General features: G+C 39.2%; 1 protein-coding gene across 4 annotated transcripts in view; it reads right to left on the reverse strand.

Moving 5' to 3' along the window:
* PRKD1 (protein kinase D1) overlaps positions 1-26,541 on the reverse strand; it is a 152,277-nt gene that overhangs the window by 42,403 nt on the left and 83,333 nt on the right. For 3 of the 4 annotated variants that reach the window (XM_089522048.1, XM_089522049.1, XM_089522047.1), the window contains exons 2-5: positions 18,798-18,936; positions 7,183-7,314; positions 4,415-4,575; positions 3,317-3,340 (exon numbers count right to left, since the gene is read on the reverse strand). In XM_089522048.1, coding sequence (XP_089378174.1) covers positions 3,317-3,340; positions 4,415-4,575; positions 7,183-7,314; positions 18,798-18,936 — 456 coding nt within the window. Of the gene's footprint in view, positions 1-3,316; positions 3,341-4,414; positions 4,576-7,182; positions 7,315-14,180; positions 14,348-18,797; positions 18,937-26,541 lie in introns of those variants that run through there. The other variant, XM_089522051.1, reaches the window with a different exon arrangement.

Consider the following 26,541-nt stretch of genomic DNA (forward strand, 5'->3'; position numbering starts at 1 on the left):
TATCCTCCAACCACACACACACACACACACACACACACACACACACACAGAGATCTATACACACCCAAGCTAGCAGTCAACACAGCTTATTTAAGGGATGGTGGGAGAAAGAAAGAGTAGCCAGGAAGCAGTCAGTGGTGTTCTCAGAGGCAGCCACAGGAAGAGATCGGAGTATATCACACAGAGCTTTTGGGTGGTTTTCTGGCCCAGTTCCAGCTCATTTCCGACGTGACTGCACTTCCAACGATGCGGTTTCATGTCGTAAAGTGAATGTGTTATCAGATGCCATTGATTTCTATGGGAGCTCCTTATGAGGTGCTTCAGCAGTGTTTCTGAAGTGACCCCTCATTTTGGTAAAACTGATAAAAAAGGGACTTCAAAGAATTCGCTTCCAATCTCCCTTCGATTGCACTGCGAATTGGTCTGGTGTGGAAAACCACTCCAATGTCACCCCTCTTGGCTCCCTGCGTCCTGCTCCATCATTCCCCTCCTCCTCCTCTATGCCATCTCGCCCCCTCTGCCACCCATCCCATCATTCCCATCATCCCCTGCCTTCTCCTGCCTCTCGATCCTGGCCCCCGCGACCTATCCCATCATCCTCTGACTGCCCCTGCCTCCCAATCCTGACCCCAGCGACCTATTCCATCATCCTCTGACTGCCCCGCCTCCAAATCCTGTCCCCAGTGACCTATCCCATCATTAGTTACCCTCCCCAGATATAGAGATATTTGCCCCCTCATCTGTCTATTCTTCCCCGCCTATCTTTCTGCCTATTTTTTTGTTTAATGTTTTTATACTATTACTGTTTAATTCTGTTTTAGTACTGGGAATGCGGGGGGGGGGGGGGGTTGGTGTAGAGTTTGTTTTTGTTTTTTTAACTCTATTGTAACTTGATGTATTTTACTGTTGTAACCCGCCCGGATTCTTCATGACTGGGCGGGCTAGAAATAAATCTTTATTATTATATTATTATTATTATTATCATCCTCTGATTGCCCCTGCCTCCCACTCCTGGCCCCAGTGACCTATCCCATCATCCTCTGACTGCCCCTGCCTCTCAATCCTGGCCCCAGCGACCTATCCCATAATCTTCTGACTGCCCCTGCCTCCCAATCCTGGCCCCAGTGACCTATCCTATCTTCCCCTGACTGGTTCTTCACCCCATGAAAGATGACAGCTAAGGAGGGGGCAGGGAAGGAGGGCAGGATCCAGAGTCCCAGTGAGCATGCCCAAGGGTGCCGATTCAAATTGTTGAACCCTCTGGTGTGGTAATACAATGTGCACTCACTCCCCTTTACTTGAATCCGCATCACGTGACTTGCTTGGAATAGAACTGACTCCGCTTCCCCCTCAGTTCGGAAGGACAATGGAAAGGCAACCAGGTGTGGTAAAACATCACGTTTTAACCTTAATTTGCATTGCTAGACAGGAGTGACTCTGGATCTGGTGTGGGAAAAAATCACACTTTGCTTTGCTAGAACAGGAGTGACTGCGGATCTGAGCTGAACCCCCCCCCCCCCCCACGTGTGATAAGGTCCATCCTCTTCCACTATCTCTGGAGGACTCCTGGGACTTCCAGGTGGATGCCTATTCCTGGCGGCAAGAACACAACCAGCTGCTGTCTGGTTTCTCTCCCACTCCCTCTCCCTCTCCCTGGGGGGAAACAGACTGGCAGGAAGGGATGGCTTGAAGCCGCCCCTTCCAAAGATGGATCAAGGCCACAGCAAACACACGCCACAGCTGAGTTTCCCAGGATGGGGAAACAAAAATACACAGGTATGAAAGTTACACTTCAGCTTTCATCAGAAGAACAATGGAACTGTGGGTCAGACTATTATTTTAAATCTGTCTTTCTAAAGAATAAAGACTTACTCATTTGTAGTTTACAAAGCAAATAATAAAATAACTATTTTTAGTTAGATTAGGTTTTAGTTATCTATAGCATCTATAGATATTTAGTTATCTATAGTAGGAAGATTGATATATATATATATATTATGGAGCCCTGGTGGCGCAGTGGTTAAATGCCTGTACTGCAGCCATTCACTCAAAACCACAAGGTTGCGAGTTCAAGACCAGCAAAAGGGCCCAAGCTCGACTCAGGCTTGCATCCTTCCGAGGTCGCTAAAATGAGTACCCAGACTGTTGGGGGCAAATTAGCTTACTTGCTAATTAGCTTACTTGCTGTTCACTGCTATGATCTTTGGAATAGCGGTATATAAATAAAACAAATTTTATATATATATATATATATATATATATATATATATATAGAGAGAGAGAGAGAGAGAGAGAGAGAGAGAGAGAGAGAGAGACTAGCAGTCAGGCTAGAGACACACAATAACTGTAAAATTAATAGTTTGTTATCTTGAGATATAGACAGACTTAAAGAGAGATGGACCTAAACAGGAAACCCGATTTATATAATGAGAGGAAAGAGAATGCATAGGTTTCTTCCAACAAAGATAGATTGGGGCCACAAAAAAACACGCTGTGGCCCCAATCTGCCTTCAACCTGGCCGAAAAAGGAGCGGATAAGATCTGCTCCCTTTTCAGCCAGGAAAAATCCAGCTTTGCCAGTCCCACAGCAGCCCCATGGCAGCTTCATGATGCTCCAGCAGCATGCAGCATGTAAATGCTGTGCTGCTGCAGTGTCATGAAGTTGCCCACATCGAGGTGGCTTCATGACATGCAGCATCAAAATGCCACGTTCCAACACTGCCCAGAAGCAGGCTTATTTTGCCCATCTGTTAGGGCTTACCAATAAATGCTGTGAGGAGGCAGCCATTTGACAAGTGGTATATAAATGGGGGCATTTTGGATGGGGGTGCTAGATACTTCCATTTGCAGAAAGAGTGCAGATGAAGGCATAACACAATTACACCTGTGCATGCCACAAACATGATTCTGGAATGAGGCAAAATTCTACAAGATTTTGGTCCAGAATGCAATGTAGATTCTAGGTGTTTCTTTCAAGCAGACATCAGTACTTTGCACAGATAGCAGTACTTTCTATTAGGAGCATTCATTTCATGTTGCAGTATTAATATGTGGCGTAATGAAAACTCTTTAAAGTATCCATGGCTTTTAATACAACACTGTTTATTCTAAATAGAATGTTTTTTAAAAAAAGAGTCTGTGAACATTTCAATTAGAAAATACATTTTAAAATCAAATTATATTACAATTATGTTCATCTTAGCACTAAAAATGAGTGACACAATGTTACTTCTATATTAAATTCAGTGAAATTTAAAACAGTTGAATTTCTCATATGTTTAGATATGATGGTGAAGAATGCAAAATTTGTACCTACCTCAAAGCTTGGGCTTGTAGGGATCTAGATCAGGCAGAAGACATTGAGAATAATGGGGAGGGGGGAAAGTAAAAGAAAATGTGAAGCAAAATTTTTAAATATAACAACAATATACAATTTCATATATTTATCCAGTAATATTATTTGTTTAAGCATGTGTTTTATTATTAACTGGGTGTGATTATTATTTATTATTAACTGGGTCTTTTTATGAGGTTGTTGGAATTTTACCTTTCTTGATATGTTTAAATGACTTTATACTTTTTGTACATTAATGTTGTTTTAATGGCTCATGAAACTGTGTTTTAACTTTTTAGCATCAAATGTTTATCCTCACCATAATCTTCTTTGGATCCCATGTCAGGAGAAAGGTTATCATAAACAAAAAGATAACTAAATAAATGAATTGGGCCTATAGCTAAGATTTGCTATTATGGGGGGGGGGGGGGGGGGAGCACTCTGGATCAAATAGCCTGAATGATATTCTGTCACATTATAGCAAAAGGTAATAGTACAGATGTCTATGAAGAATATTTCCACAGTTCTGATGCAAACATTTATATCAGGTACTTTAATCACACTGGCCTATGCTATGATCGTACTACCACTTAAATCACTAGCAAGTCTTTTATGAGTCGTTGCAGAGACAGACACCCATCATGTGTTATGCTAACACACTGGCCTCTTTATAATTATTCTGAGCAAGATCCAAGGAACATTGCCTTGAGTTTTGTATGCTTACGTTTTTTTCTCAAACAGAATTATTTGTAAATTGTTCAGTTTTGAGTGAGGGGAAGAGATTGTATATATTCGCCCACTATACAAAATGCTGCAGGAGTGACATAGTTATTTCTGCTATGAGGTTTTGTTACAACTCATAACATATAAACTGAATTTTAATGGCATGCTACCCTAGTGACACTTCCAGAAATGAATTTATCACATGGACATTTGCATGTGAACTGGAAAGCACCAGGCAAATCAAAATAGTGTTGTTTTTTTAATGGAGGGTATGTGTGAAATGTCCTCTGTAAACTGGGAAGGAGATGCACTAATTCATTATACAACCTACTATTTTAGTAGTGAGAAATTTTGTACCAGGAGAGCTTCATCTGAAGTAGTGGGTGAGAGTTCTGCAGACACCGTTCTGATGTTACTAAGTCCTGTTAAGGAAACATTTGAAAGCCGTCTCTTCCGGATACAGCTGCAGTTGTTTGGGATTTTAAATGCACATCTCTTGTGATAGTTTAACCCACATCCTGAAAAATTAGAAATGTATATCACGATATAAAACAGTAATTGGAAGCTTTTGTAAAAAAAAAAAAAAAAGTCAAAGCACAATGTTAACATTAATTATATGATATATCTAGAAGATCCATTATTTCTTCTAGACATGGCCAGTGCAGGATACCTGATCCTGATCAGGACACTGGCATGGTGGAGGATAAGGTACTACTTTATTTCCCACTATCCCGCTGACCACAAGCACTGGAGCTTCTTGCTGGAAGACATAGAAAGCAAAATCTCTCTTACCCCTATTCTAGGATCCTATTCTAAATCACCTGGATAGTCTGAATGCCAGCTATTTCTAAAAGACAAATCATGAAGGACATGTGATTAATTTCATGTGTAGTTTAGCACTAAAACTCTATGCAAACTTATTCTCGCAAACATTTTGCTGTCCACTAGAATTTATATAACATGCACTATATTTTCCTTACTACCACCTACCATACAATATGGCACTGATGTGTGAGATATCATCTGCTAACAGTGTGCACTAGAGTTCACAAAAGAGCACTAATACATTTTTAAATTGGGTGCCTTTGAATTCAACCCAAAGTAATTATAGGTATACCTCTGTTAACAAGCAGATGTGTTCCTGGGCATTACTTCTTTAACAAACAAACAAAAAAATGGTACCAAAAGCAGAAATAATATGGAAAGAATAGGAATAGGTTTCTACACTGCAAAAGAGAAGAGCAGAAGAGCACTTCGACAATATTCAGCAAATTTTTATTCAAAACTAATGATTTGTACATGTGAAATGAAACCACCAGGACAGGTAAGACTTGCTTTATTATTTATTTATTTATGGTATTTATACCCCGCCCTTCAGCCCTAAAGGCTATCAGAGCGCCTTACAATTATTATTTTTAATTAGACAGTTCCCTGCCCTCAGGCTTGAGAACACTTGGAAGCGTCTTCCTGTGATTATTATTTTTTCATCTTCATCAGCCTTCACTTTTCTTATGATTTCCATTTTGGTGTGCCAATGTATAGATCTATGCTTTCTAACATGCTGGGAGTGGCTGGTGAGGCAGGTGTAGCTGCTTTATCCTGTTTTGCTGATGATGCATGCTCAGTAAGAGATTCAGAAAACAGATGCTGTATACCTTGTCTATCATATGGAGGCATATGCAGCTACAGTATGATCAGCCAGAACAGAATCCCATTCTTTCCTAGTTCAAGTTTTATTGCATTGTTTACTGCAGACATGCTGCTGCAAACGGATACTGAAAGTATGTATTTATCCAGCCCTCTTTTACCATCCTCCCAATGCTGATTCTGCTAAATAAACTTCCAGCTAGACAAAGGGCATGAAGAAAAGGTTTGGGCTGACAGGCATAAAAAGATTTTGGGAAATGGAGCTTCTTTGTCAGATTTTGTTAACTGAGGTATGCCTGTATAGCCAAAAAAATGTCTTACATATAATTACTATGCTATATAGACCCATATCTACCTTACCCCTGAGACCACCCCAGCTAGCTCAGGCAGGAAGACTGTTGAGCAGCAGGGTGGGTGATACGCCAACAGAATCCCTAATCTATTTTAGGTGTCCACCTTTAAATGCACTCAAACCCTGCAGACTGAAGGACAGGACACCTGGTCAAAGGGATATTATTCTGATATTCCACCACCACTTAATCTTGCCCCCCAAGTCTCGTCTGCTGCTGCACAGACAATCATGGTGGGCAAAACTGAGAGAAATTCCCACACCCCCACCCAACCTCATCTAATCAGGTCTCTGTAATACATGCCAGGTCAACATGTTTATCCAAGATCAGATCCTGAATGATAGCTGTTTTACCATTCACTGAACTGGCATTAAGCAGCAGCATTTTAACCTGGAGGGTTATCCAGATTATTTGGGATGGGAGACAGTTTGGGCATGGCTAATACCCTATCATAAACTCTACCCCAAGATAATTCAACCGTCTCCCATTTCCCAATAGCCTGAAAAAATTCAGTGGCTGTTCCCTGAGTAGCATTACCTTCCTCCTTTTGCTGGCTGCACATCTCCCCTCCCCACATGACTAGTCAATTGTTTATGATGACAAGCTGCGTCTAATAATAATAAATAATAATACCTACTACCCTCTAATTTTTCCTTTAGCTGATTATTAGATTTGCAATCTTGGGTTTTTTCAAGCAGACCAACATTCTCCTATGGCTGAGCATAGTATGAGTCTAAGCAATGGCGTGGCAAGATAAAGAGCACAGGGGGCCATGTAAACAGCCAAGACTTGCTGTGGAGTTTCTATGAAATTCTGTTGCAAAGTACAGGTCAAATTACAAAGGCTGTTTACCCTAGGATCAGACCAGATCCACTGGATCCATGTCCATTCTTGTAGGATTGGGCCCGATCCTGGTTCCAAGGTTCTGGCCTGCATTGTATAAACTGGATGACATGAGGCCAGAGGGAACACAGGCCATATGGAATCAAAGAGGAGTTATGTTTCCAGGAGCAAAACCTTCATTTCCATGATACATATTTCCATGTTACATATTCCTTTCCACGATACATATTACCTGTGATATTTTGGGGGACATTTCAAAGATATAGAGGTAGATCATTCACGCACCCTCACATTTAAGTCCTTGACGTACAAGACCCCAAAGCATTTCTCCACAGTGGTCACAGAATGCAGGTGCTCTGTATGAATGCACAAAGAGAGCATGTGGTCGAATCTGAAAGTCTTCAAATGTTGCAGATGCTGTGGCAATAAAAGATTCACAAAGTTTTGTTTCAAAAGAGGTAACTTTAATAGTATGAAGGTGAACATTCTTTCACATAATTTCTTATACAAAATCAAGAAATGCTATGAAACAACTGATACAGCCATAAATGCTACACATACTACTTACTTTATCGCTGTGTGTTACTTATCCAAACGATATAATGCCTGAGACATTTTGGCATAAGAGTATCAGTTCTAAGACTTTTGTTTGACTTAAACACAGAAACAAAGGTTTGCTATTTTGAGAGGACAGTAAAAATGAAGTTCTCCAGCATGCATGGAACATAAACTATACAATTCCAAACAAAGATATACTTGCAAAAGTATTGTGCAATGCTACGTTTCCCCTAGCTGGAATTGTTGTCCCATGTCCTATTAGACATCATCCTAATAGAATTTATAGTCTAATACATCAGAAAGATATCTGAGTGAGGACAGGAAAATGTCTAATTAACAAACTGTAAGCCGCTCTGATAGCCTTGGCGGAAGAGCGGTGTATAAATAAATAAATAAATAAATAAATAAATAAATAAATAAATATTATTATTAAGTTCAATTAAAAGTACAGAAAAGCAACAGGTGCATTATTTTGCCAAGTTAAAGCAATGGTGTTCCAAAAATACACTGGTAATGTGAAAGCATTGTCCCTCCATCTCCAATACCACTTCAGTATAACAAACACATCCTTATTGCATGTGCTTGCTGTTTCATCTTTAGACCAAGCTGAATATTATCCTCCTCCATCACACATGGTATCTTGATAAAAATGTGATCAGACCAGCCACTGGGCTTCACCATCCAGATTGCTAAGATTGCCTACCAGACCCCATCCATCCCTTAAATGTTTCCTACCAATCAGAAGAGCAGGATATCAATTGTGAGGTAGGAGATTACATGGAGGGACCTCCCTTTCCCATTACAATGGGCCCCTAGTATCCACTGGGGCTTGGTTCCAGGGGTGGTATCCACCCCCCTGTTGATACCAAAATGTGTGGATGCTGAAGTCCCATTAAATATGATGGCATAATTAAATGGTGTCCCTTATATATAATGGGATAATCAAGCTTTGTTTTTTGAGATTTATATATTACTGGAATCTTTGCAAGCTGTGGATGCTTGAATCCATGGATACAGAGGGCCGACTGTATCTGGTTCCATGTGCTCTGCTGCACATCTCATGTTCCTCCCACTGGTATGAAGCTAAATAAAGACAGATCCCTTTCCCTCACTCCTTAGCTGTTTTTCCCTGATGAAATGAAAAACACTGGATGAGATTAGCAGCAGCTGTTTTAAATTTCACCTCCCCGTGAACTCTTTTTTCCCTGTTTTACTTCTCTGTGAACAGCAGATGAAGGAATAGTTGTACAGACATCTGCTGTTCAGCTGAGTGGCAGGACTCCATAGCCTCCTTTTTCCTCATTCATCAAATATTTCCTGACAAATGGCTGAGTAGCACAAGGTGGAGAAGAGACTGTACAGAAGGTATGGTGATCAATGTGTTTGTGAACAGTGTGCAAGTGTATTTGGCTCCAGTGTGACCAGCCGCCAATGTAGAACAATTACATTGTAGGGAAGGAAGGCAATAGCAATAGCCACTTCATTTATATACCCCTTCATACCATACTAAGCAGTCTCTAAGCGGTTTAGAACTGTAAGCTAAGTACCCCCAACAAGCTAGGTATTCATTTTAGTGACCTCGTAAAGATGGTAGGCTGAGTCGACCCTGAGACCCTGGCTGGGATTGAACAAACAACCTTGTGGTTTGTGAGTGAGTGGCTGCAATACCAGTATTTAACCACTGCACCACCAGTTTCCTTATTCCACATTTAGCATTAAATTATCAAATACAACAGAGGCTGATCCACAAGCAATATTGTACGATCTCTGAGCATGTTGGGGAGCACCTTGAACTGGAAATGCTCAAACAATTAATCTTCATTATTGAGCATGCTAAATTAAGCTGTTCTGATTTAAGATTTCCAATCCTAGACATGTCTACTTAGAAGTATACCCTTTTAAGTTAAATTGGACCTACACCCAGCTAAAGATGTATCACTAGTTATCTCCAGGCATTTGTTTTTAGGTTTTCCAACCCCTAAACCACTTCCATTTGCCACTGATGAATTCTTAGATTTTTCACTCTTGTAGTAACTTCATTAGCATACAGTTTACAGACTTCAGCTTAATTATCCCTGTCAATTGGTATTGCATGTAGAGAAACCATAAGTTATCCAACAAGACTCTTTGGGGATTAATTAAGGGGTCATCAAGGCTCGTAACCCTCTAAACAAAAAGAATTTGTGAACGTGTGTGGGATAAATGATATAACAAAATAAAATGTACCACTTTAGAACAAATATTATATCAATCATTGATGTCTGAAGATTGCAACTGCATTTCGTAACTCCTATAGTATATCGATATAAGCCCAATGTCCAGAGGTTTATCTGAGACAGAGTTCCAGACTATTTTGACTTACAACCAATTTTCAGCCCAGTGTTCCTGTATTACCAAAATCAGTCTGAAAGCAGGATATGTAAAAAAAGCTGCCAGCCCCAAATTTATAACTTTCAGGGAGGCTACAACTTTAGCAACTTTCATTCTAAAGATTCAGCACAACTAATTTTTATAAACCAGCTTTACTAAATTTGTGATCATACAGATGAACATAACCACCAAACAATCTCACTCAAAAAAATAGGGACCATATGTAGAAAAAAGTTAATATATGAATCCGTGCTCTATAGGTACGCTTCTCTCATTTATCACAGGAACTCCAAAATACTGTATAAAACTATGGTCAGAAAAAATACAGTAGAAATTTATCTGTGGAGTAGCAGTTTATAGTGCATGCCTCCACTTGATCTCTGTACCTGAGGACAGTCATTTACTTATGTCGATCAAGCCTATGTAATGTATGGTTTGATATTACAAACTGAACTTTGTTTAATAAAAATGTAAGATCACTTAGCTCCTCGGAATGCTATGAGCTGAAAATATCTAAACAATATTAAACTAGAAGAATATAACAGTCTGGAAATTCAACAGGAATTTCCCTGACACTTAAACATATTGTTTCTAATCAATAGACTTCAGCTTAAACTTGCAGTTCTACACTGTTTATCTTGCTGAGCTCAATGGGACTTACTTCCAAGTAAAGATGTAAGTAAAGCACTTCTATGATCCATCCAGTTCAATAGCAGCCTTAAAAGTGCACGTAAGGTAAATATCTTTGAATGAAATCAGAAAGACTTGATCCTTTCATTCTATTATTCCAGTTTATTGTTACTACAGTTATCTTATATTCTCTTTGTGGTAATTTTGGTAAAGTTACCATCACCCAATAAAAATACCGTATATTAGCTTAAAATAATATCATTTTGAATAGATATATAATGCTACCACCTATTACATCCAGTTTCTAACACACCTCCAGCATTTTGTTATTTTGTGTAATACCTGTACAGACAGGAATCTTCTACATTACTCTTTCTGCAGGCCCACAATGGCTAATCACTTGTTTTAAAACTATTATGAATCTCTACTGACCACATTATATAGACATATCAAAACATTCATAAAAGTGATGGCAAGGCATTAAATGTAACATTCTCTCTTACTTCACCTAGTCCCTCTGACTTGGGTTAAAATCATTTCCAGCACAAACATGCCAAATATAATACACCCACCATGTTTATTCTTGATTCTCTGTGGTTTGGTCAATTCAAGGGTCATTGTTCTGTTCCACAGGGCATGAAAAAAGGCAAATGGCGGGGCGAAACTGAGTCATCACTTCCCAGAATTATATTGTCTAAGTACTCTTAAGTAAACTAACAGCTCTTAGAAAACTCTTTTAAAAAGTGTTCTATTAAAAATTATGAGAATGACTTAGAACTGTTGATATACATTATTAAAAAATAACAGAAGTTCCAGATTCAGAAGATTCCCATTATCCCAAATACTTTTTGTTTCTCTGTCTTTATCCCTTCACTTCCCTTCCTCTCTCTCCTCCCCCTTCCATATACCCATCTATTTATTGTTCTTGCTCTTACCAGACAGCAAGAGCATTGGTCTATCTTTTTAATCACTGGTATAGTTCAGGGGCACCACATGTGTGAATTATCAATGGTTAGAGTAGGCTGCTGCCTAGTGACTCAGGATGGTAATGCAAGCTAGAGACTTATTCTAATTAACAAAAATAATTGATTCCTACTTACTGCAACTCTGTCCTAGAATTATCTTGGCCAGAATTCTGCCTTTGCTGTCTGCTGAGATGGAGAGAGTGTAACTTGTCTAAGATGACCTAGTGGGTTTCCAAGGCTGAGCATGGATTTGAATTCTGGTGTCCCAGAGTCCGTGTCCAACAAACCACTACACCACTGTCCCTTTTTTAAAAAAAAAAACACCTTAGAGTCCCATTAGTTTCAGATATCTGGATGTCTTACAAGAATGATGGAAATAAAGTGGTCCTTCAAATGTTGTTGGTCAGCAAGTACCAGCAGCAACAGCACAAGAGAGAAATGCTGGGAGCTATAGTCAAAGACCATCTGGAAGGTTGCACGATACCCACCTGGTCTTAGAAGTATAGCAGAGATGGGTAATGAACCTCTCTCTGTGTTTTTCTTTTTCTTTATTGCTTTCTCTTATTAGTAGTACTACAGATATGCACCCAAAATATGGAAGAGTATCCATGTCTGCAAAAGCCAGCAGCATCGATCTGGAATCCCTGCAATTCCTTTTTCTATCCAACCTCAAATTACTGGTAATAATGCTTGTTTTTACCTCTATAAAGTGCTGTTTTCTCTATATCTCCCATACACTAGTAAAACTGTAGCATCAGTCATCTTAGTGGGTATGTGCATCCTAGCAGATAGCACATCCCAACCATCATGACTTATTTTATAAATATCAACTAACCATTATCAAGCAACTGATTCTAAAAAATGGTCTCTCAAGAAAAATGTAATTGCATGGATCAAACTATCTATTGGGACTGTGATATTTCTAGAAATCTGTTCCATCCTTGTCATGCTTCATGAAATGTCAGGAATGGTTAAAGTGCCATAAGGATTTCAAAATCTGATAAATATTCAGTTGGAGGAAGCTTAGGAAGGACAGAGTTGCAGATAACACTATGAAGCTTTTCCTTATGATCCTACCTACCTACCTACCTATCTTCCTTCCCTATTCTTCCATTCTTATCTCCCTTCATCCACAGAGTCATGCACAAAAACACAATCTCACAGAAGAATTTTTCTTCACCTAGTGATGCAATGTTTTCTATTTTCTATAAAACAAACTACCCTTTCAAATCAAAATTTTCTCCTATGAAACAAAATGACATCACCTAATTATCTAACAGTCTGTCTTTAAACTGACTCACAGAAGCTTGAAACAAGTATGAGTCATAGTTTGACACAAGGGAGGAATTGTTACAGATAGAAAAGTTTAAAAAGAAGAAGGAGAAGAAGGAGAAGCCAGTCTACATTTTGCAGTGAGAGGCAACATCTTTCCCCATTCCAGTCAAAATGTGGATTTTGATAATTAATTTCACATGGTTCCTTAAAATTAACAAGAGCAAAACAACAAGAACAGCAGAACAACAACAACAGTTCTAGAATTATTTACAAGAGTTTTTTTAAAACACATACATAGTTCAGCAGTACTTTCAGGTATCACACACAATAGGAAGCCCCATACTCCTAATAAAACTGTCAAAAATGAAGGTAGGCCTAAAATGAGGGAACTGTGATTTGTTGAACAGTGATCATAGCATATTATACTGAATTCACAGAAGAACCACATGAAGACAACTCTCACTAACTCTGAAAGGCCATTTAATATTATTTTTTATTTCAACATACTTGCACTACAAATAAGATTTGCTCATTAGATGGATACACCTTGAATAATGCAGTATTTCTCCCTACCATCATGGCAGGTATTAGGCAGGGTAATGTTCTTTCTTATGTTCCAATGTGGCACACAGAAAAGAAGTGAAAGAGAACTCAATTACCTTCAACATCACTGGGTGAAAAAGCCTCTTGGAATTCTGCGCGTAAAGCTGAATATCCTCTGAATAGTTTCCCTTCTGAAGAATATATATATATATATATATATATATAGTCTCATTTTCTCTTTGATTATACTAAGTTGATATGCAATGGTTTCCATGTGCCGCCAAGAATAAAATTTGGAAAATCTAATTTCCTTGGGTGAATCAGTGGTAATATAAAATTTAATATTTTAGGTAAAATCATACTGCAATAATTTCCATTCCCTTTGATGCAATTATGCTGTGGATCTGGCTGGCAGGCACAGTGTCAACCTGGTTTTTTTAAAGAGGTTTTAATCTATTCATGTCTGATGTAACAACTTGTGAAAATTCCTCCAGGTTTCTACTTTTTTTCATTACATAAGCACCCTGTAATTTAACATGCCAGAGAAGACAGATCACCACAAAATGAATGCCTATTCAGATTTATAGAACATTATTTTAGATGCACTGTTCTTTCACTGAACAAAAAAAGAGCCAAACATTTCAGGGAAAAAGATGACTTCCAATCCAACCGTACTAACAGGTATTTCTAGCTATACACGATACTGTTTTTTTCTAAAATATATATATAAAATCCTAGTCCATGTGTGACATGTCAAAGACAGGAAGTCTTTAAACAACTGAAGCATAAGAAAAAAGTAACTTCGATATTTAAGAAGTAAACACTGAAATACAAAGCAAACTCTGCCTTGATGAGCTTAATTTCTACATTTCAGCACAGGGTAAGGAAAGACAGATGTGTAAATAAAAAATGCAGGCAAATATGAGCTGCCTGAGATCTTACAGGGAGGTCTTTCTCTCAGTCCCAACACCTTCCCTGGCACATTTGGTAGGTACAAGCAAGACAGCCTTCTTGGTTGCTGCTGACAGATTGTGGAAATCTCTTCCAGAGATGATTCCTTCATTGTTCTCTTTTCACTGCCAAGAAAAACTTTCTTATTCCAGGGGTCTCTGAGGAATTAATTGCAGTGGGCTTTGAAAGATGTGTTGCATAGACATGTGCATAAACACACACACACAGACACATATATATCCTGTCTTTAACAAAATTTTAAATTATTTTAATTCCGTAGATTGTTTTTAAATAACTTTAATATATTTTAACTGATTGTTATGTATATTTTTAATCTATTCCTGTTTTAATATTCTGTAAACTATCTTCAATCTTAGTAGTGGAAAAGGCAGTACATGAATGAATATAACAACAACATACTTTGGCAGTTTAAGGGTGCATTTACATTGACAGGAAAGTCCGTTTTACCTTTGGGTTACTCCAATCTGCAGCAACAATGGGCTTATCTACACACACAAAGGTGAGTTCAGACAGACTATCTACACAGTTTTCCCTTTAGAACACACTTTGATCCAATAAATTGCAATATGCACAACCACACATGTTTTTTCTTTCTTTCTTTGCTCCTTATGCATTCAAATTTATGTATTTCTTAACTCCTTCCCTGGCTTCACACCAACATCGCTATGGAAAAACAATGAGATATCCAAACTGAGATAAATCCCCACTTTTATTTCTCCAGATTAAAGCCCTGAGGTGATGAAAAATAACAGATTTGGCTCCAATCATCCTGTATGTTGTTTGGACAGCCCACTGTGAAAACTAGCTGAGACCTTTTTATTTGGGGAATATAGACTTATATCCATCATTGCACAAGGAAATATCTGCTACTTTGATGAAACTTTCACCCCTTTCTCTGCAGCCTTATATACATGGCTTGGGTCCAGCATACTTGAGGGAATGCCTCCTCCCATACAGTCCTTCCCGCACACTCAGGTCCTCTGGGAGGAATCTACTCCAGCCAAAGAAAACCAGGCTGGTGGTGACTTCCCAGAGGACCTTTTCAGCTGCCGCTCCTAAAATATGGAATGACCTGCCAAAAGAGATCCACCATATTACGGACAAAGACAGATTTCTTCCAGCGGGCCTTTCCAGACTAACCTCCATCTGAATTAACCAAATTGATCCATTTACTCTTTCACCGCCTCTCCTGATGGCCTCTTGGAATAATTCGAGAATGGAATAGAATCACAGAACTGTTACTTTTTCACAGATATTTTAGTCACTGTTTGGAACTGTGACTGGCTTGAATGCCAAACTGTGATTTTCAGTGACTGTGATTCATTCTGCTCTTGAGCTCCAAACTGTGATTTTCACAGAACTGCTACTTTTCACAGAACTGCTACTTTTTCAGTGACTGTGATTCATTCTGCTACTGAGCTCCAAACTGTGATTTTCACAGAACTGCTACTTTTTCAGTGACTGTGGCCGGTTACAAACCAGCACTTTAGTGCATGACGAGCACGCACTAGGGTTACAAAAGGGCGGTGCTTCCGCACCGCCCTAACCCTAGTGTGTGCTCATCACGCACTAAACGGCAGCGGCCCTTCCATATGGCCGCCGCCGTGAGGACGTCACGGCCGCGCCGCCTCTAGATGGGGCGGCATGGACGTGACGTCCTTGCTCCGCACCAGGGTGCTTAGTGCGCCCTGAACACGGAGCAGGAAGGAGCTCCGTTTCGGAGCTCCTTCCTGGTTTAGTCCGCTGGGCGCAGCCTTCAGACGGCTGCGCCCAGCGGACTAAAAGAGAAAGGGGCCAAGCGGCCCCTTTCTCCTTCTCCCCACCGCCGCGGGATGTCCTTGGGGCTTGAAGCCCCAGGGACACCCCTTTTCAGGCTGCGGGGAAGCGGCGTTCTGCTGCTTCCCTGCAGCCTGAAAAGCGGCGGATCGGGGCCTCAGCGGCTGCCGCTCTGCACGCTGAGGCCCCAATCCGGCGGGGAAAGAAGTGGGTGCAGACCGCCCCAAATGGACGGTCTATAACCCGCCTGTGATTCATTCTGCTACTGAGCTCCAAACTGTGATTTAAACAGAACAGCTACTTTTTCAGTGACTGTGATTCATTCTGCTACTGAGCTCCAAATTGTGATTTTCACAGAACTGCTACTTTTTCAGTGACTGTGATTCATTCTGCTACTGAGCTCCAAACTGTGATTTTCACAGAACTGCTACTTTTTCAGTGACTGTGATTCATTCTGCTACTGAGCTCTAAACTGTGATTTTCACAGAACTGCTACTTTTTCACAGATCACTGCTGGAACTCTGACTGACTGTTATAGCTATATAAATAATCAGTGTCTTAAAATGAATAAAACACAGAAATTTAGGAGTCCTGTTTGGAGGTTTTTTTCTCCAAAAAGTGACAGTACTGCAGAATGCAATTTATGTAAAAACAAGCTATCTTTCAAGACATCTACTTCCAACCTAAAGAAATATATGAAGAGCAAACATCCAACTGTTTGTATTGATGATATCTCTTCAAAAACTATTTTGAATTCTTCTGATATTGCGGTAAGAAAAATTGATTTATGCATTGGTTTACTACTAAGGGCATAGCCAGGGAGGTCCAACGGGTCTGAATCCCTCAACATTTGTCAATTATTTTTATATTATTTAAATAACATAAATACATATTTTAATATTACACAAATTAATTAACAAATAAAAATACAGTAGTGGCCAGGTCACAGGAACCACTGAAATAACAGAAAATCACTGATTCAATCCTGGATCAGTAGCAACAGTATCGTAGTGTACAGATCACAGAAATCACAGAAAATCACAGTTTTGAATCACAGATATTTTAAAATCACAGTAACAGTTTTCACTGATATTAGTAAATCACAGTTATTCCAGGCGGGGGGTATTGTATTGTGTCTTGATGTTTATGTGTAATTTTAGCAGAAGAAGGGAGGGTTAAGAGGATTAGGGAAATTTTATTATTGTCTGTATATCCGTTTTGTTGGACTGTTGTTACCCGCCTAGATCCCAGAAGGGAGAGGCAGGATATAAATAAATAAATAAATAAATATTATTATTATTGTTATTGTTATTATATTGCCCCACAATGGGTTCTTGGTTCTTGGGGGATTGCAGATGTGTGAAAAAGGATTGCTTTTCCTCTCTGTTTCATGCAATCATGAAAATACCCATTTGGATCCTGGCATATATTATATTATAAAACAAAACTATGAATTTTCCATAAATAAAATAAGTGAATTCATTGTCAACTAAATCATTTTTAAAAATCAGTCAGAAAGCTATAGTTCTTTCAGCTACCATAGGTAATACAAAACTAGAGTTATAATTATAGGACTGCATTGCACCCAAATGGATTCTCCTCTATGCCTTACATTTAAAAGAATACATAATTTCTGCTTTCCTATCACTGATACGTATATAACAATTTAAGTAGTTATGAGTTTAGCCTTTTCTTAGTCTTGTACTTACAGTGCCATACTTAGTTATGATGTAAAGGGAAATTATTGTAAGATAAATTTTAGGTGGTACTTGATTCCTGATAAAATAACTAAAATAAATAAACACACACACAAAACAAATGTTGAAAATGTTTAGGGAAAAAAGGTACTTTGGTCTGACTTTAAACAAGTAAAAAAAAATACTGGAGGCAAATTCACTTAGTGTGTATGAAGATACTAAACATAAATATGAAGCTGGACCCTAAGCTATATCTACTGACAACTGACGAAGAGACAGAAAGAAAGCATGGCAAGTTGTTATTTTATATGATAGTGGCAGTCAGAATACAAAGAAATGGAAAGCAGGGGAAGAACAATGGTGGATGCTGAAATTATATTATTTCATGGAAATAGACAAGGTTATCTGCTTGATTAGAAATGAAGCAATGGATAAATATAAGCAAGTTTGGTTAAGCCTACAAATGAATTTCAAAGAAATATGGGAAGGAAAATGTTATTTATGGTATAGAGGATTAAAATTGAAAAAGTTATTTATGAGATTTGTACATATGAGAGTATATAAATATGTGGATAGGAAATTAGATATTTATGTAGATATATAGGAAATGCAAACAAAATGAAAGTAAGAGAAACATACACAGACATACACATGAAATAATATTAAATGTTGTATGGAGGAATTAAATAAAGAAAAGAAAAGAACAGATTTTTACAATATCAGATATAATAATGAAGTAGGAAGTCATTTTATTTGTATGTCAGATGTTTGTGTAAATGTAATGGAACTGTTTTGTCTTGTACGTAAAGTCGCCCCACCGTTTTCGTGAGGGATCCATTCTGTATCCCCTGCGAAAATGGAAGACTGCTGATATTGGAGTCCCTACTGATTCGAATGGCGGCACACTCCTGTATGTGCTGCAACACACACGCCTCAGGCACGCACCCCATTGTGTCACCCTCCATTTACCCCTCATATCTTTCCAAGGGACATGGACTCCAAGGTTGTGAAAATGGAGGGGCGACTGTATATGTATATTTGTTTTCTATTTTTTAACAATAATATTTTTTATAAAAGAAATAAAAATAAGAAAGCATTAAAATGAGCATTTTACCTGATAACACAACTTCAACAAGATCACCTTCTTGAATATCAGTAGCTGATTTGACAAGCTGGAGAATATTTTCAGTGGTAGGGTCATGTCGAAAAAGTAGGATTTTATCATACATCCCATAGAAGCCACATTCAGGAAACTGCAAATGGATAACATTATATTTATTTACACAGAAACAGTACAAAAATGTTTTTATTACTTTAAATATGGTATATAATCTAGTAGACTAATTTCAGAATATGACATAACTTTCTTTGTTTTACTATCATTATGATATTTGTAGAGGAACCTATCAAATTAATGGTATGCAAAAGCATCTTGCAGCACCTTTGAGACTAACTGTGCAAAAGAAGTTTTGGCATGAGCTTTCATAGATTTGGTCTACTTCCTCAGATGCAAGGAAAGCTCATGCTATAACGTCTTCTGAAAGCTCTTCTCCAAAAACTTATGCTACAACTTCTTTCTGAACAGTTCCTGAAAATCACCCTCTGTGGGACAGTTGGGGAATGGAACGGGGACTTCCAGAGGCATTGGCAGCATTCTGCATCCTTTCCCCGTTCCGTTCCCTTCCCACCCCCTTTCGTTCTGCTCCAGGCCCATTCTAAAAGCCCTGTGGGATGAGGTCTGTAGTCTCAAAGATACTGTAAAGTTCTTTTGCATACTGATTTTTCAGACTAACACAGCTATGTCATTGAATTCTACCAAAATAATGTTGATATTTTCTTCTGTTTTCAGCTTTCTTGAAGCGAGGACTTTCTCTAGGACCTCCAACCCTCAGAGGCACTTATCGTTAGGATTAGAAAGAAAGGTTTTTTGGTGGCTACTCCATGTCTCTGGATTTGCTCACCTGCAAAAGTGAAGCCTGTCCTGTTCTTATATCCTTCTGCCAACAGTTTGGCAGAAGGCTTGCTTTTGTTAATGCATTTATACCAACATATGAATAACTAATCAGGGAAAGCAATACAGCAGTTGGTTTCAGAGGGAACAAAAATTGTAAGTCATAGCAATCGCAAAGTGAACAATGCAAGAATCCTGCAGTTGGTTCTACTTGGAGGAAGAAGGGTCATTTCTGCAAACTTCTGTGCCATACTCATATTGAGTATTGTATCACTAGATTTAAAAAGTACCAAAATTATGTTCAGAATTTCATTAAAATGTCTTACACAATTAAAATCAGTCAAAACTTCTCAACTTAAAAACAATTTAATACTAGTGATATATTACACCAAGAAAAACCCTTTTATTGAAAGAACAATCAGTTCTCCAATGCCTGTTGGAACTAAAATATAATCACCTGTTGATAGAAAAACAGCAAGGATGGAGTCAGTCCAGTCTCCCTAGGAAAAGAATTCTAGGAACACACAACCATTGCACATGGTTCCAAACTGCAGAGAAGCAAAGCAGCAAACATACATACTCACATATTGAAGTGCATATTGTATGCAGATTTCAATACAGGATGGTTATTATCTGTATCCATAAACAAACAATATATGACATTGTTAATTTAAGAGTATAAATTAACAATGGGGGACAGGACAATGGGGACAGTGTGGAATACCGAACAGCCGAGTAGGAGCCAAATGTGACCTGTATGTGTATGTCTTAGTCTGACTTTCCATTCCTCTAGCTGTATCAGTTGTCCTAAACCTTGGGCCCATTTGCTCATTTAGTGGCCTGTAGACAACCTATCTCTTAGTTTCATTTTAAATTGTAGCCTCAAAAGGCAACCTTGATGCCAAGAGTGGCTACCCCTATGTTCAAATAAGTCTGAGTAGTAGTAGTTGTTGTTCTTGATGCTGCTATGTGCCTTCAAGACATTTCCAACTTATGGCAACCCTGAAGCGAACCTATCAGAGAGTTTTCTTGACAAGTTTCTTCAGCGGGGGTTTGCCACTGCCATCCTCTGAGACTGAGAGAGTATGGCCTGCCCATGGTCACCCAGTGGGTTTCCATGGCTGAGCAGGGATTTGAACCCTGGCCTTCAGAGTCATAGTCCAATGATCAAACCACTATACCACACTGGCAAACCACAATTTATATTTGTTAAGATTTTGTACCCCTTTGCCCATGATTCGGGGGGGGGGGGGGGGGGAGCAGTTATACACAGCACACTAGCCAGGAAGTGTTTGGAAAAATTTCAACTATTTTTGCCATTGCAGTGTGAAGGCACAAGGCAAGAATGACCATGAACCAAAGTCAAGTTTGTATTCTCAAATTGTTCCTGAACATTTTGCTACCACAAAAGGTCTTCTCTGTTCATCCACACAGACTCCCATAACACATTGCAGGCTTTTTTCCTTACTCACTCACTCTCTTTTTTCTTCTTAACAAAAGCTTTGGAATGGTAAAGTGCAGGCCAGGCAAGTCACTATGACAGCTGAGTTTCAATCATTGTTTGGTTGCCATGGCAGCCTAACTAGAGGCTTTTTAACAGATTAAACACTTGTTTATTGGACAGGACAAACAAATGTGTATCAGCTTCGGATTCCAAGAGGAAAACATAAGGCAAATATTTCTTGCCCAAGTTTATCATATTCACCAAGCACATTTAAATATGATTTTTTAGCTGACAGAATATGCTAAACAAGATCAAATTTTAATGAAAAGGACAAAGACAAAACAGAAGTATCCTATACGGTCAAACTTCCTTATCTATGGATTCTTCATCCACAGATTCAACCATCCATGGATTAAAAATATTAAAAAAATATAAATTCCAAAAAGCAAAGCTTGATTTTGCCATTTTATAAGGGACACCATTTTACTATGCCACTGCATTTAATGAGATTTGAGCACCCAAGGATTTTGGTATCCATGGCGGTGGGGTAGGGGTTCCTGGATCCAAGCCCCAGTGGATACCAAGGGTCCACTGTACTAATAGCAAACTCTTTCTTGTGATAGGAATCCTTATACAGAGAAGGGGGAAATCAATTCAAATTGCATTTTCTTTTTATGACATTTTACTGCATTTTCTCTGTTTCACTAGGTCCAGCCACTCTTGGACAGAGGAATACCAATGCCCTAGGAACCTCTACATATTGCAGACTACTGCAATATGTTATATGTGTGGCTATCTTTCATCATGATTCAGAGGTTTTGGTTAATATTAATATTATTAATAATAATAATATTTATAGCCGGATCTCCCTGGAGGATCAGAGTGGGTTACAATCAAAATAAAATAATAAAATAATAACACAATCCCTAACCCACAATTTAAAACACAGCAACATAAAAAGTGAATTATTAAAATCACAATAAAAATTACAATAGAATTAATCCCCATTACAATGAAGCGATTTTAAGGAGAGTCATAGTTGTGGGACAGTGGACGGGGGCGTGTATCAGTCTGGGAATGCCTGCCAGAAGAGATCCATTTTAATTACTTTTTAAAAGGCCTCAAGAGATGTTATGTTACGGATCTCCTCTGGTAGGTCATTCTAAAGTTTAGAAGCAGCCGATGAAAAGGTCCTCTGGATAACCACAGCAAGCCTGGTCTTCTTTGGCTGTAGTAAATTTGTCCTAGAGGACCTGAGAATGCGGGGTGGATTGTATGGAAGGAGACATTCCCTTAAGTAAGCTAGACTTAAGCCATGTAGGGCTTTAAAGGTGATTACCAACACCTTGTACTGTGCTCGGAAACTAATTGGCAGCCAGTGTAAATATTTCAGAACTGGAGTTATGTGGTCGCCTCTTGATTTTCCAGCAATCAACCTGGCTGCCGTATTTTGCATTAACTGACGTTTCTGAGTTTGGTACAAGGGTAGCCCCATGTAGATTGCATTGCAGAAGTCTAATTGAGAGGTTACCAGAACGTATACAGTGACCCTCACCTTACCTTGGGGTCCATTCCCCCCCCCGCGTATGGTGAATGGGGCTTGTGCGCACAGCGGCGTAGGCGTGTGCACCATTCATGTAAATGGGACGTGCCGCCCCTTGCGCCCCACACAGCTTGATCACATATGTGCACTGTACTATTGTTTCTAGGTCACCCGGTGCCAGGTAGAGTCATAGTTGGCGTATCAGCCAAAGCTGATAACAAACGCTACTGGTCGTCGCATCTAACTGAGCTGTCAATTGAAGGGATGAGTCCAGGAGCACTCCCAAACTGCAAACACAGTCCTTTTGAGGAAGTGTGACCCCATCTAGGACCAGTGAACATATCTCCATACCTGGGTTCGGGTTTCCTATAGCAAGTATGTCTTATCTGGATTCAACTTTAGTCAGTCTTCCCACATCCAGACCATTACCACCTTAAGACATTCACGAAGAGGAGAGATGTCATCCCTAGTCACTGCTGCAGTCCAAGACATAGAGAAATACAGTGGACCCTTTTTATACACTGAGGTTTGGTTCCAAGATCCCCCATGAATAACAAAATCCATGGATGCTCAAGTCCCATTAAACATAATGACTTAGCAAAATTGTGCTCCTTATAAAAAATGAAATATCAAGGTTTGATATTTGAAATTTATACTTTTTTTGAACATTTTCAAACTGTGGATTTTTGAATCCATGTATAAAAAATCTGTGTAGAAGAAGGGTCGACTGTATATTTGGGTGTCATCAGCGTACTGAGAACACCCTGCCCCATGTGTCCATCCAGCGGCTTCATGTAAATGTTAAACAGCATTGGGGACAGAATTGCTCCTTGAGGGACACACAATTTGAGTTCCCTCTTGGTCAAATAAATATACCCAAGCATCATCATCTGGAACCTTCCCAAGAGGTAAGACCTGAGCCACTGGAATGCAGTGCCCCCAATACTTAACTCTTTCAGGTGTGGTATAGTATCAAAGGCTGCTGAGAGGTCCAAGAGCACTAACAGGGTCACACTTCCCCTGTCCATGCCCAGATGGAGATCGTTGACTAAGACGACCATGGCAGTCTCAACTCAGAATGCAGCTGTCACAATTTTAACAAGGACAACATCTCAATAGTTTTACTGACTATTTCTTCATTTGTGATGCCAAGTCAAAATGCCAGCTGTTTGCTTATTGCTGTGTGCCTCCAAGTCATTTTCGACTTATGGTGATCCTAAGGCGAACCTATCATGTGGTTTTCTTGGCAAGATTGTTCACAAATTTGCCATTGCCATCCCTTGATGTTGAGAGCATGTCACTTGCCTAAGGTCATCCAGTGGATTTCATGGCCAAGCTAGGAATTGAACACTGGTCTCCACAGTCATAGTTCAATACTCAAACCACTATACCATGCGGATCTTTAAAGTCCTAAATTAAATGAGGCTTTTTTCAAATGCATGACAGGCATCAAGAGGAAGAAAGATTTCTCAGCTGCAGGGCTTAGGGTTGCCATAACCTGGCTGCAACCGGGTTTTCCCCGGTTTTGGCGGCACCTGCCCGGTCCCGGGGGCCAGGAACAAGGCGAAGTCCCAGCGATGGCCGGCGGTCTCCTCGCCTCCTTGCTGGTCCCTGTGGGGGCCAGGAACGAGGCGAAGTCCCAGAGATGGCCGGTGGTTTCCTCGCCTCCTTCCTGGTCCCTGCGGGGGCCAGGAACAAGGCGAGGCCCCGATCCTGGCCTCCGATCGCGGCGAGGCCCGGGGCCCAGGCGGGGAGGGAAAGCCTTCCGCTTGGCCTCCACTCCCCGCCACGATCGCGAGGGAAAATGTAGGACAAAATGTTTGTGTGTCCTGCATTTGAAAATTTTGTCCTACATTTTTCCCGGTTTGGAGGTCCGGCAGTATGGTAACCCTAGCAGGGCTCCAGTTATGAAATAAATAAATAAAATTCCCACCCTAAGAAAATGTGCCAGGTTTTAAAGCTTTTTAATCTGTCTGAGTTGCTTTTTATCTGTAGCCTGTCCTACTTCACTGTTACTTTAAATTTTGTTTTGTTATATTGTTCATTAGTTTTTCTTGAGCCTATCTGGAACCAATCAAGTATTTAAAGAAATTCATAAATAACCCAACAAAGTACATAGGTGCTTTGGTACATAAGAATCACTGCTATTGTCATAAAAAGAAATATTTTCATACAGACATGGCAAATCTCTTGTTGAGGAGAGATGGAGGATGACCAAACAGCATTTCAGATACATTTCTTCTATTTCCTGATGCCTTCAGAATTTCAGTACCACCCCTGCTGCCACTAGAACCAAACTACTGACTTATTCTGAACCAGATCATCTCATTTCAAGTAAAGCATGTTATTTCATTTATTTGTTTTTATGTTTTTAATGTATTTATCCATTATTTTTCTCCCAACATGGGACCAAAAGCAGCTTACAGCAAGATTAAAACAAGAGAAAGCTAAAAATATGGTGATAAAAAGTTAAAACACAACTGAACAAGCTAGTATATTAAAATTCCATTAGTGTAATTGTTTAAAAACATAATATTAAAGACAAAAATATAGCACACGAACACCATAAACTTAACCATCAAATGCCTGTTAAATAAAAATGATACATAAAAGGATCTTGTAGCACCTTTGAGACTAACTTCTACTTTCACTTCTGATTAAATAGACTAAGCCCTTGCTTGCACTGGATACTCTGAGTATCCTAACTACTAACTTGTAGTATCCTGGCCTCAGAGTTGTCCTGATCTCCTCCTCCTATTACCTGGCCCCCCATTTCTGTACAGGGGTGGCTGTCTACACGGGTGTCCCACTAAGCTGACCAATGCGACCACCATGAGTCACTCACTGCTGAGGTCAGAACAAGACACCCAGTGATGGTTTGTTTAGCTATTTATTAAACTGTTGTAATTATTTAAATATTTATTTAAATATTTATACTCCTCCTCTAGCTTTGCCTAAATACCCTAAAAGCACTAGATCCCATTTGATCTTGTAAGCTAAGAAAGTTCAGCACTGTTTAGTACTTGGATGGGCAAGCACCAGCAAATACCAGATGTTGTTTGCTATATTTCAGAGGAAGGAGTTGGCAAAACCATCTCTGATAATTCCTTGCCTAAGAAAGCCCAATGAAATTCATGGAGTCACCATAAGTCAACAGACAACAGGACAGGCAAATACACACACATGACACATACACACACTGAGCTTCCCCTCTGTCTAAAAATCTCAGACCTGCCTAAGCCACTTAAAGCTTTTGAAACTGATCATAATAGAAACTGTGTAATAATGGAAGAATGATATTTATATATATACTTTGAACAAAAAAAATTAAAAGATCTTCTAAACAAAGGAGCGTATGTTTCAAAGCAACATGCTCACAAAGCGATTAACAGCAGTAATAATTATCAGCATTGTTCTAAAAATTAGATTATGCATTATACTTGACAGATTGTAAAATTTACTAACAAACATAAAAACACAATAGTGTTTAATAAATGAACATTCTGTTTTAAATATACACAAGTGACACTAGCTTTTAAAAAAAGCCCATTTGAAATAAATATGTATTAATCACATGTTACATAGCAAAGATAAATGGATTGCTCATTATATCACTCAGTGATGGCAAAGCTGGGGCAACTATTAAAATTATGTTGTTGCTGTGTCCCTTCAAGCTAATTCCAATTTATGGCAACCCTGTCATGGGGCAACCTGTCTTGGTAAGATTTGTTCAGCTTAGGTATGAATTGCCTTCCTCTGAGGCTGAGAAAGTCTGACTTGTCAAAGATCACCCAGTGGGTTTCCATGTCTGACTGGGGATTCAAATTCTGCTCTCTGGAGTCATAGTCCAGTGCTCAAACCACTGTACCATGCTAGCTCTTACAAATTAGGAATAATAGTAATCATAATAATAGTAACAA

This window comes from Sceloporus occidentalis, unplaced genomic scaffold, assembly GCF_023333645.1.
Source record: "Sceloporus occidentalis isolate IW3139 unplaced genomic scaffold, rSceOcc1.0.p SCAF_4, whole genome shotgun sequence".
Classification (NCBI taxonomy): domain Eukaryota; kingdom Metazoa; phylum Chordata; class Lepidosauria; order Squamata; family Phrynosomatidae; genus Sceloporus; species Sceloporus occidentalis.